Raw genomic sequence first — 12,643 nt, forward strand, 5'->3', positions numbered from 1 at the left:
GTTTTGATGCATGTTTTTATTCCTCTCTTCAGACTGCAGTAGCTGGTTCTGATGCCTCTTTGGTTGTTACATTCTTAGAGGAAAAGCCAGAGACATAAATCCTTTATGCAGGTATCTTCTGAATTAATGTAGTTTCTGTCTGGAAAGAACTTTTGCTCTGGCTGGCTTGATACTCAGTCGGGAGAAAAGGTCTTCCAGCTTCTCTGGGACTGAAGCAGTATATGTAGATGTCTGAATAGCTGATACATAGTTTCAGGCCTTTTTCTTATTCCATGCTTCAGTGAAAGTAGAGGTGATGAAAAATTAGGAACACCGCAAGCAGTTGTTCTAGCTCTGCATTTGCCTTACAAGCCTCTGCCGCTGAGATCACACCACTACATTCGTGCTGTGAAACCAGTTTGTTTCATGTAGATCTTGAGTTGGTGAGTACGCAGTTGGCTGGTAAGCAGCAGTAGCTCTGGCAGCTGATTTAATGCAGCAAGAGAAAGTGTTGTTTTCCTAAGGACTGAAAATACAATCTAATCTCCCTGGGGTGGAGACCCCATAGTGGTGGCAGCTGCACTTATCTGTGTTTTAGGAAGTTGAAAAGACTGCTCAAGATCATATGTGCTAATATCTTAACCACCATCATACTGCTAACCCTAGTTAGGGGAAAGGTAAGTCTTATAAACCTGTGAAAATTAATTTTTGATGCCAAGATATTAATTTCATGACATAACTTTCATAATGGCCCTTGTTCTTCAAGACTCTTCTTCAAACTTGAATCTTTTATGTTCTCATGCATTGGAGCTGTCCCCCAGCTTATTTTGTGGTTCAGTGGAAGGAAGGGTGAGAAAGAATATCCTGTGGATGGTACTAAGATATCATGCAATACAGTGGCAAGAAAAAAAAAAACGTGTTATCGGCTGCAGGAGTGTATGTTCCAAACCTTCAGGTCATTTCTATAGAGCCAATTTTTAGTGTGGTTCCTTTTTTTTCTGAAAAGACATATGGATAGTGACCTGGAGAAATAGAGAAGAATGTCTGTCTTCAACCCTGACTAAAAATATTTCTCTAGATTGACTTGGGAAGCAGAAAACATACCTCAAGATCAATCACAGACATGTTTATGACTTTATTAAATGTTGGGTTTGAGTAAGAAAAAACAGTGTCCTTAATGTTTCTTTTATCTTCTACAGGCCAAGATGACTTCTCCTTAGAAGATGCCATTTTAGAAGGTAGGCAGGCAAATTGTGGCTGCTCTTTTGACTTGTTTATTTTTAAGTATTACTGCATGACAGATTTGCCACATATGGTTTGTTTAAACCTCAGTGGAACAATTCAGCCATGTGCTTGTCAAGAAGTTGACCACATAGAACTCAAATTTGTCTTTTGAAGACTTAAACATTTCTTTTTGAGGCATAATTGTCTTGCTCTATAGATTTGATCTTGTGCATTTTGTTGTATAGTTGTGTACTTACGTTTGTTGTTTGTCCTTCATGTACCTTCTGAACAGTGTGTTAAATAGTATTGATTTTTTTTTCTCCCTAACTATACCTGACAGAAATAACAAAGAAACCTCCTGTAACTCAGAAGACACCATCAGATCCAGGTGAGGTCTAATTGGTTTGTAATGCCTTTTACTGTAAAATTAAGTTTAGTGTATGTACCAATTTGAGATCCTGAATTTTTCAATTTAGTGGCACACAGGGTTGTGATATTTCTATAAAAGAAAGCAGTTCGCTAACAGCAAAAGGGTTTCTTAATTTTGGAATCTGCTCTCAGAAATGTATTTTGTAATTTCACAAGCTTAAAGACCCTGTGAGAATCCCTTCTGTTGGATTTCAGTCTATTTGTTTGGAGCTTACTCACCTTGAGCTGGCCCTTGACAGGTCCCATCATCTCCAAAAGCAGCAAGTCACTTGGCAGGTAATGCCTGATAACTTTGTGGGCCTTTTCTGTGAGTCACTGATGAGTGAGCATGTCTTTCATTTGTGGAGAAAACATTGTGAGGTCCATTTTGTTTAAAAAATACTTCTAAGACTATTTCAGTTTTTACATTACATTTAAAACTTCCCTTCTTTCTTAGTGGATGATTTGGACTTGTCCCATGCTCTTGATCCTGGTAAGTATCATATTTTCCTGGATACTGCTCAAATGTACCTGTTGCAATGTCTATCCATCCTTTATAACCTAAGTATAATATGGCAGGTAGCAGACTGTTAATAAATATAATTGCAGTCTAGTTATATTTGTTAATCTTAAGGTTCTGGATCACCAGAACTGTAGGAATTTCAATAATTTCTTAGCCAGCTTCTACTTGTTTCATTGCTGTTTTTTCACTAGATGGCACTAACTCCATTAACTATTACTTATGGAAGTAAATGTTAATTCCTAAGTAATCTCTCCCATTTCAGGAAGTATTTCTAGTACCACAAGGAAACATTATTCTGTTATAAATAATTTGAAGGAAAGTACTCTTTCCAAGGCTGTGAAGGCTATGACAAAACTGTACAGAGATAATTTCTAAGATCTCTTATTTTCCTAGTTTGTGGCAGTCCAAATGAAGTGTCATTGTAGGGACTGTACATCTAGTTCTATTCTGTGTACTTTGTTTTTCAAGTGAGGTACCAAGCTTTATATTTGGTTAAAACCTGGTAACTTTAAAAGAGAAAACAGCCAAGTGATCTGTGCCTGATAGAAAAAATTAAAGAAGCTCAGCCTTTGAAATCAGATGTGCAAACTAAAATGCTGTGTAAGACTCAATGAGTTTTTCTGTGTATGTTCCATCCTAGCAAGGATCTGACATGGTGGTTAGTGTAGCAGAAAAATTCTTAGTGGCATTAAACACAGTGTTTAGCTAAAATAACCAAAGAAATACAGCATTAGGTAATTAAAGTAAAATTACATGGGGAAGTTTTGATAAAATATTTTAGGTCAGATCATCTTTCAAGGTCACTACATGCTTTGCTTTTGGTTTCTTCATACTAGTAATTTTGTTCATTCTAACTCTTATTCGTCTACAGATGATCCCAAGCCACATCCTCCTGCCAATCCTAGAGACACTGGTAAGACTGATCTAACAGGAATTTCTTAATAGTAAAAGAGTATTTTTTAATCTCTCCTAGTTCCTTTGAACATTACTGAACTATAATCTGGTTTTATCTTAACGTTTTCTCTCTCTCTCTTTTTTTTTTTTTTTTTTTTTTTCCTAAATCTCTCTTCTGTGATTAGATAACCCCAAGCGAGATCAACCTAAAGGCTCTGGTAAGGCTTCTACTGCAGACTCCTGGTTTTGCTATCTCAGTTACACTTCTAATAATTGATCCTTGTTAGTTGCCTGCTATGTATGTCAGGTGTGGCCTACATCAAACACTGAGGATTGAGAAAAAGTTGTCTTGCAAATAAGCTTTGCACCAGTCTTGAAATTCCATAACAAACCTGTTGAGTGACTTTCACTTAAAAACAGGATGATGTGAGGAAAAGGCAGGATGAGACAGTGTGTGTGTATGCTTGGGGCATTGCTGTTCTTGTCTGCCTGTGGTGAAGCACCCACATGGTGGTGAGTTCTTTACAAACTGAATCCTTTCTAGTCAAGCTCAAAAGTAAGTAGCAACTGCCTATGATCTTTATTCTTAAAGGATCTAAATTAAAGGTAAAGCTCCAAGTTAAAGGGTTGCTTTTTTTTTTTTTTTTTAAATTCAAAGGCCTTATTAAGAAATACAATTATTTGTGTTTGAAAGATAGATTTAAAATACATATCCTTCCCTGCCTGAGGTTTAGAGGTCCTCTCTGTCTTTGCCTAACCCAGAACAAAACAGATTCAGATAGATGCAGGTATGATGATGCCATTATTCATGAACATGGTGGTAAAGAGCCCTGGAATACAAGCCTCAGTTCTTGTTCTTTCACCTGTCTGATTTGCAGCAGATACTTGAATATGAGTCTTGCATGCCTCAGTATAGTGCTCTTGGCACCCAACTAAAACATCCTCTGATGCAATACTTTCAGGTTTTCTGCCTGAAACACATTTGCTTTGTGTAAAATAAATATTCATTTGGCATCAGAGGGAAGGAGGAGAGGGGTCCATGAGGTGGAAATGAAGAGGGACTACTTCAATGTCCTGCAATCAATCAGAGAAGGGAATTACATTTGGACTGTTTGTGACTTAGAGACTCAACTCTGAAAAATCATTCACAGTTGCAGCCTTGAAAGTAAATGGTCCTTTTCTGTCCATGTTCTTTCTTTGCTTTTGCAGGACAGTGAGATTTGGGCTATTAGAGTTAAGCAGCTTATAGGGCTCCTTGCTTGCTTAACCTGATTTGTGCAGTACTGCCTGCTCTTGGACACTGACTTCTCTCAGTTGTTCAGGAAGTCCAGAGAAAGTAATACTGCTGTCAAACTGTGTAGTGCTGAGCTGAAAGGACTTGACATTGTGAGGGCTTTTAAAAGGTTAAATGTTGTGACTCTGGTGCTGAGCCCAAGACCACCACAAATTCTGTTGAATAGTCTGGAGAAAATTTCTGTGTTATTATATGTCTTGGTGTGTCTTATTCACTGAATTTGAAACATGGTAATTTTTTTATATTATTTTATAGATACATTTGATGATTCAGATCTATTGGATGGCAATTCACCAAGAGGAGGAAGTGATGGCAGTGGCAGCAATGGTAAGATAGGAGGTTGTGCTTCATATTGTTTTTATGGCTACCTGAGCTTTTGATTAAAGCTTGCTCACAAAGTGGTTAGACATGCTCTAATTTGTAATGCATTTGGTTCTAGTATCTGAAACTTTAGAGCATACTTTTGAGTTCAAAAGTTACATGTTCTGTCTCTGCCAAAAAAAACCCCAAATATTTAAGGGGTAAAACTGGTCTAGAGCAAAAATTTTCAGTGATTTTTATTGTTACACTAAGAAAAATGGCTTCTAAAACTGAAATTTGAATGCAGTACTTACTTCAAAATTCACCATGAATATAGTTTTTAAGGTCATCCAAGTGCTATATTTGATCTTCTGTGACACGCTCTCAGTTTCTTTTAGTTCTTGTAGGTAGGAGGTCTGGGAGTGGGCCAGAAGAGGGTCCATCTTGTGTTCTCAAAGATTTCCTTTGTCCCACAGGATGAACTGATCTTTACACTTCCATGTGATCCTTAGTCTTCACTTCTTTAGTATGGTGGTGGTGGTGAGGCAGAGTTGAGGAGATGAGAAGCTTTGGATGCTCCATCCCTGGAAGTGTTCAAGACGAGGTTGGATAGAGCTCTGAGCAACCTGGTTTAGTGAAAGGTATCCCTGCCTGTGGCAGAGGGTTTGAAGCTCAGTGATCACTAAGGTCCCTTCACCACCATAGCATTCTATATTATGAGCAGTATAAAACCATTTCAGAGCCTGCCAAACTTTTTTTGGTAATTTACTATGTCTAATAGGTGTGTTACTGCAATTTTACTATTTCCAGATCAGAGTTAATTAAGGATCTTGATGGGGTTTGGGATGTGCTAATGGATACTGACTTCCCTGGAGAGTTGTCCTGAGTAGGGATTACTGATGACAATTTGTGGGTAGCTCTCTCCTTCCAAGGTTCCTTTGGGGCAGTACTTGAAAACTGGAAGGGGCAAGAAACATCTGTGGAAACGTCTGGGGTGGTTTCATGTGCACAGGTTCCTGCCTCAATGGTACGAGTTGCACAGTGACAAATCGTGTTTATAGAACTTCTGGCTTGTTTGTGAAGAGAATTGCAAAGGTATTTAGTAGATGAGGGTGAGATTTTTGTGGAAATACAGCTGAATGTTACTCTGAAATGATATGAGTTCTCTGTGGTGATGCACAAGCTTATTAAACCTGATTTCACAAATGCTCATTTTGTAAAAGTGCTGAGCACTCAAGGCCTGAGTTGGCACTGCTCTGGGCCGTGCTTTGAAAATGGAAAGTTTCAGTGCCAGTTTAGCACTGTATGGATATAATCAATGGTTTGTAATTTTGCATAATTAATTGACAAAGTGTTTGTCAATTATGGTATGAATGTTCTTTAGGCATATATAATGTAAACTCTCCATTCATTTTTTACAGAACGAAAGGGCCCAACTCCAAAAGGTGGCCAAGAAGACGAAGGTAAGTGCATGAATTTGTGTGTGTGATGGTGTTTGGATGTATGAAGCTTGTTTTCTCGGGGTTTCTGATTACTAGTCTTCTGCTAGAATGATCACTACTGAGAGTGGGGGTTACAATTAAAAAACTTTTGTGCAATCTGGAATTCTTACTTTTAAGCTCTGCTTCCATAGTCCTTTAACATTTCTATGTTACAAATGATTCGTAAGTGTTAAGGTCTCATGGATGCTGGTGCAGTGACTACATGCATACATATGGCTATGAAAGGGTTGCTTTTTTTTTTCTTAATTAGTGGAACTTAAAACAAACATGCTTAAGTTCCTTAACAATGGGCATTGCTAAGAAATCAATGGTTATAAAATGAGAGGATTTGCTTTTCATTATGCACAGAGTTGATTATTACAATTTCATGTAATTTCAGTCTAGTGGTTTTTGGAAGTGTTCACAGGGTTAACTTTGAGACAATACTTTGATGTGGCTTTCAGTTCTGAAAAGTGTATACAAGCATCTCTGATTTTTTCAGCTTCTCCGGGAGCAATAGCTGGAATTGTAAGTGCTGTGGCTGCTACTGCAATTGGAGCAGTATCTAGTTTCATTGCTTACCAGAAGAAGAAACTCTGTTTCAAGCAAGGCGGTAAGAATTCCAAATTAGTTTTGTTTCCTACTGTCTAAAGAGAGGCATTTTTGTATTTATACGTAGACTATAAATTGATCCTATGCATAAAGTAGTTGTAATAACCCAGTGAATTTATATTCACAGGGAGTAACATATTCCTGTGTTCCTAGTATGCTCCTGCTAATCATCTAAGACTGAGGAATTCTTTGCCCAAAAATTAGAATTTCAAAACTAGGAAGACTTAAAGCTTTACATTTCTTAAAATAAAAGCACTCCTTGCTAAAAATTAATCAGGAGAGACTGCAAAAAATACTTCTTAAGGAGAATCAAGTGGAGGTTGGGGATTAGAGGCTTTTTCATGCTGAAAAATACTTTGTAGTTTCTAATTTTGTGAATTTTGACTTTGTGTCTTCACAAGATGCTTGTCTACTTAGTAGTTTTATGACAACTTTCCCCAATGTTCATCCCTAAATGATTCTTCTGCAGTCATTTATTGCTTGCTTCCATTCCACGTAAATAAGACATAGCTTGGATCAGAGAACTGTGGGTGATAGGAGGGGCAGAAGGTTTGATTTTATCTATTATGGTCTTTCTGACTATTTATTGGAGGGATAGACCAGTCATTCAGCCAGGGACCGCTGTTTTGTAATTTGGGAAATCTGGAAACCAAATAACATCTGTTAAAATTAATGTGCAGACAAAACAGGGCAACTCAACTACTATCAGTAACCCATTTTCTTCACTTCTGTTTCTTCTCTCAAATTATTTATCAAGAACCTCAAGTGTAAGAGAATTTAAATACTAAATATCTGTTTTATTCCCAGCAGATGAAGAGAATGTGAATATGGATAGCCATAGGGGAGCGCAATCTGAGCCACCTGGTAAGACAAGAATCTAGACAGAAGATGAACTCTTTGGTGGGGATCCTATTTAAATGCACTTTATTGATATCTAACATACTGGAGAAAATGAATTGTGCTTTTTTGTTAAAAAACAAAACAACAATATTGGTGGAAGATGAGCTAACAGTGTGCCTAGGTAGCCAAGAAGGCCAGTGCCATCCTGGCCCGTATCAGCAATAGTGTGGACAGCAAGACCAAGGCTGTGATTATCTCCTTGTACTTGGCTCTGGTGAGGCCACACCTTGAGAGCTGTGTCCAGTTCTGGGCCCCTCACTTCAAGAAAGACACTGAGGTGCTGCAGCATGTCCAGAGTAGGGCAGTGGATCTAGGGAAGGGTCTGGAGCACACATGAGGAGTGACTGGGGGAGTTGGAGATGTTTAGCCTGGAGAAAAGAAGGTTCAGGGGTCATCTTTTCACTCTATACAGCCTCCTGAAAGGAGGTTGTAGCCAGGTGTATGTCACTCACTTCTTCTAGGTAACAAGCAATAGGACAAGAGGAAATGGCCTCAAACTTTCCCAGAGGAGATTTAGACTGTATATTTGGAAAAATTTCTTCATGAAGAGGGTTGTCAGGCATTGGAACAGGGTGCTCAGAAGCTCCTCAGGAAAGGAGAGGAGTTGTCATCCATGGAAATATTTAAAAGATATATAGATGGGGCACATATGGACATGGTTTAGTGATGGATTTGGCAGTCCTAGGGTAAGAGTTAAAATGGATGATCTAAAAGGTCTTTTCCAACATAAATGATTCTGTGTTACTAAGTTTGTCATCCAAGATGACAAACTTAGAACTGAATCAAGCACTCAGTTCTGACAATATGTCCACTTCTCTCTAGTTTTTTACTGAACAGATTGATTTATTGCCTTTAGAATGCATTGAAATGTAGGAGCTTAGAGAAAGTGAAGAATTGAATTTTTTTCTGCAAAACTATCATTAGAGGCAATTATGAAAACACAGACCTGCTCCATCAGTCTGATGAATAACTGCAGTTGAAAGTTTATTAGTGTATATTTTTCTGTTTAGAATCTGAAATGTTTTCTAATTATAAACTGATACAGAACACTGCAAGAATGTATATTAAAAATTTATGATATTTGGACAGAGATGAAACTGCACTGGAGGCAAAGAGGACTGAACTCGCAGGTTGTAATTAAAACATTCTCGTTGTGAACAGAGAATGAATCTTGTATGAAAGAACCATCACGTAATTAATCTTTCTAGGTGAGAGCTGTGGAAGGATCTCTTTTAGAGCAACAAACACTGAAAACATCACCCTTCCATGTATGGTTGTGTAGGGGATATGGCTGATGGAGCAGGTGATAAGCTCCAGGAATCCATGGATAGAACTGGAGAAAATGGTATAGGTGAAAACTTGGCCTTCTAGCCCTTGTGACCAGTCAACAAAGGAAGAAGCACTATAACCTCATGCTGAAGTTCATTGGTTTTGAAGTATTGAGTATCAAAATCTCAAAGTGGTATATATTTGCAGTATATTCTGTGAGTTTCATCTTAAACCTGCAGGACTGTTTCTGGGGATTTTTGTAATTAAAAAAATAAATATGCCTTCCTTCTCTCAGGTATTGCATCGGTTTGTTATAAACTTCAGTCTGGTTCATTACCTTCTTTATGAACACTTTAAGCTGTTAAATATATAAAGCTCTCAAGTGCAAAACATTTTCTTGTGACTGTAAGGACTCAAGAGACTCAGCCATCTTCAGTTCAGCTGTGCATTAAGGAAGCAAGTAGTGTCATTCAAAGTCCTCTACCAAAGGCAATTTATCACACAGTGTCAAACATCTAGTTAAAGTTGTTGACTGCACAAACTGTTACATAGTAATGTATAACTTGCATTGTACACTAACTTAGTGCACTAATCTTGAATTGTTTTTCACTTTGCAGTTCAGCGCACACTTCTGGAGAACTAAATTAAAGAAAGAGTGGTGAAGAACAGATCTTTGAACTGGATAAACAACCTGCATTCTGCCAAAAAAAAAAAAAAAAAAAAAAAAAGGAAACAAAAAAAAGCAAAATATAAACAGCAGAGCCCAAAGTTTCATGAGTAAACAGCTCTTGTTTGAAACACCTCTGGGACTGTGACTTAGACCTGAGTACTTCTGTATGGTTAGCCCTGTGAAGCATTGTTGCACACCAATACATGGCCTTAATGACAGGAGTGTAGAAGTATGTCGTGCCTTTACATTTTTTCCTTTACTCCTCTGACAAATGGGTGTGTCTCAAGTGCATTCAGTGTGTTTAACTTTTCCTTACCTCTCCAAAACCAATATGCAATTATGGATTTTGTTATGTTATTGCTCTCAGGCAATACAAACTTTTTTTTTTTTTTTAAATAACCTGTACTCAGTGAGTGGACCAACCAACCAGCTTGATGTGTGTTGTGGGCACCTGAAAGCAAACAGGTGGATCTGGGTGTGGGTGCTGCTGATCCAATCTGTGTAGCTGCCTGGGCCAGCTGCCAGGGAAGAGATGCCTGTGCTTGAGCATTCAGGAGACAAAAATTCTGTTTTATTTTAGATTTTTTTTTCATTGCATCTGTCTGGTACAGATTAAGAAAACCCAAAGGTTATGCACACCGGGCTTTCATCCTTTCTGGCTCTTCCTGCTTAGCAAGTACTGAGCTGATCTGTTGTGGAAAAGCCTGTTGTGCAGATCAGAAACATAATTGGACTTTGTATTTCTGGTGGTATTGATGTTTGGCATTGTCTAAACAGTTGTGGATGAAGTACTTAGGAGTGGGGATTAACATCTTCAGGCTTTTGTAGCCAAAAGCTTAAGAGAAAATAGTGTTGAATTCAGAAGGCTTATCATACATGTGTAAGGGACAGAAACAGTACCACAGTTCCAAACTGCAGCAAGACTGACCAGAACAAACCAACCTCACTCCACGGGTATGCACTGAGAAGTGCATATGTGAGAAGTGCTTTTGAACTTGTGAAGGATTCCCCTAGGATGATCACCTGTGGTTGCATCCTCCGCCGAAAGCACTTGTGACCCGTGCTGTGGCTCTTGAAAGCAACAGGAACGTTTCAAGGATCTGTGGAAACACAATAAACTACAACTCATAACAACTAAAGGACTATATCTGGAATAATAACGAGTTCTGTCAGGAAGGAATGGTCTGAGCAGTTTTGTTGGCTTTCATTCTAATTGCTTTAAATTTTCATGCAGTTTTACCGTATGTGTCTTATTAATGGGCTTCAGCCTCCTGACAAAGTTCTACAGGAAGATGACATTTCATGGAACATCTTAGAACTTAGAGATTAATGAATTTGGATATTACATCTGTAAATATGTCTGTACATTCGAGTATGAATGTATGCTATGGATAATTCATTTAAGAATTTCTTGTACATGTTTCTTAGCTTGCAACAAAGCTTTACACAAATTTTAGTATTTTCTTATGGAATTGATTTGTAAGTCTTTTTGCCCCAAGTCTGCTTTTAGTATAAAAGTGCTAAAGCCTTTAAGTGTGTTTGAGAGTGCAAAAGTGATTCCTACATAAACATTTGATTTATGTAAAACCAAAGAAAAGAAATGTACTGCTTGCCTACATGAATAAACAGATATATCTTTGTAAAGTGTTGAGTAAATAAAAAGTCAGTGTTTCTTAGGGATAAAATGGCAGGAGGAGCTCAAATTAGCTTTTAGCTAACCAAGACTCGTGAATCCTTTTTCAGCTTTTGTGAGCCTAAAATTTACTTAGAAAGACCTATCAACATTGTGTTTTTTCTAAAAATAAATTTAAAAAAAGATGTATGTGTTCTTTTTCTCAGTAGTTCTGAAATAAAAAACTTGGTGCTCACTCACCTAGAGAATGAACCTTTAAGTAGTTTGTCTTCCTGCTCCATCAGCAGCTTAGGTTTATTTTGCACAGACATTTTAATAATTTTGGAATTAAGTTGGCCAGAAGCAACAAAGCCTTGAGCTGCTTACAGGAGACACTTACCCCTGTGAAGTGTAGAGAACACATCTGTCTGAAGGACAAGCATGTATTTTGAAGGAAGAGATTCGGTAACGCAGAATCTGCTGAAAATACGCACTTCGACGTCTCAGTATGGGCAAACTTAACAGCATTCAATTTTCCTCATCCAGTCATCATCAGACCCTTTAACAGCAGACACTTTTGCAGGGCCATGTGTTTTCTCACTTTCTGATGTGAGAGAACCATGACTGAATGAGGAGGCAAAATGGATTGCCAAGTGCCTAAATAGTAGCAAATTTACTGATTTTTCCAACCTACTGATTTGTCCAGTTATGGTTCCACAGTCTGGAGTTGTGGAAGAAGGAGGAAAGACTGGCTGCTGTCACCTGGATATAAAAGGTTAAACGGAAGACTTCCATTCTGTTCTCTTGTGAGAAGATGCCAGTTCATGGGTTTCTGTTAGTTACCTGTGGATGAAACATAGCAGTTCACTTGCAGTTTTTGGGGTATTAATTGCTACATTCCTGTTTACCTCACTAGACAAAGAAACTGATCTTGTTTCTTTCTTGCTCAACTGCCATTACCTTACAGAGTTAAATATTCTAATTCATTATTGGGACAGGAAACATTATCAGTTAACCATTATTCACCACTCCACTGAAGTAGGTCTGCAATCATGTCCCACAGATCAGCTGCTGCCGGTCATGGCCTTATGAGCTGCCACTGACTTTCAGTTCTGGGAATTAACGTAGTTTCTGTCCATGTTTCAATCAGACTGTGAAGTGGAATGAAAAAACACTGTTCTTTCTAGATCCAAACTCCACGCTGATCCCTGTGAGGTACCTTTACCATCAAACTGGGTTAAAATGGATGGCAACAAAGAGCACTGTCCCATTCCTATGGCACACCCTCTTCACATCCATTTCTTATTCTAGTCTACCTCCTTTGAGGGTGAGGAGGAGTTACCATCAATAATAGGAGGATATAATCAAAGCAGGATCTTGTAGAGTAATATGTCACTTTAGCTTCTACAAGGTAGCTGCAGTGGCAGTTTATTCATCCTATTGGTGGAAAAGACTGCTTGAAAAATGTTTTGATGGT

The 12,643-nt window shown here is 38.2% G+C and overlaps 1 protein-coding gene across 2 annotated transcripts in view; it reads left to right on the forward strand.

Moving 5' to 3' along the window:
* CD99 (CD99 molecule (Xg blood group)) overlaps positions 1–11,392 on the forward strand; it is a 28,007-nt gene extending 16,615 nt beyond the window's left edge. Inside the window, exons 2-11 of one of the 2 annotated variants that reach the window (XM_083854429.1) lie at positions 1,179–1,217; positions 1,544–1,591; positions 2,069–2,104; positions 3,006–3,047; positions 3,214–3,246; positions 4,578–4,649; positions 6,044–6,085; positions 6,606–6,716; positions 7,523–7,579; positions 9,502–11,392. In XM_083854429.1, the coding sequence (XP_083710555.1) occupies positions 1,179–1,217; positions 1,544–1,591; positions 2,069–2,104; positions 3,006–3,047; positions 3,214–3,246; positions 4,578–4,649; positions 6,044–6,085; positions 6,606–6,716; positions 7,523–7,579; positions 9,502–9,527 (506 nt within the window). In that variant the 3' untranslated portion in view covers positions 9,528–11,392. The remainder of the gene's footprint in view (positions 1–1,178; positions 1,218–1,543; positions 1,592–2,068; positions 2,105–3,005; positions 3,048–3,213; positions 3,247–4,577; positions 4,650–6,043; positions 6,086–6,605; positions 6,717–7,522; positions 7,580–9,501) is intronic. The other variant, XM_083854430.1, reaches the window with a different exon arrangement.
* Positions 11,393–12,643: the final 1,251 nt, after the last annotated feature.

This window comes from Zosterops lateralis (genome assembly GCF_965231275.1).
Source record: "Zosterops lateralis genome assembly, chromosome: 2".
Lineage (NCBI taxonomy): Eukaryota > Metazoa > Chordata > Aves > Passeriformes > Zosteropidae > Zosterops > Zosterops lateralis.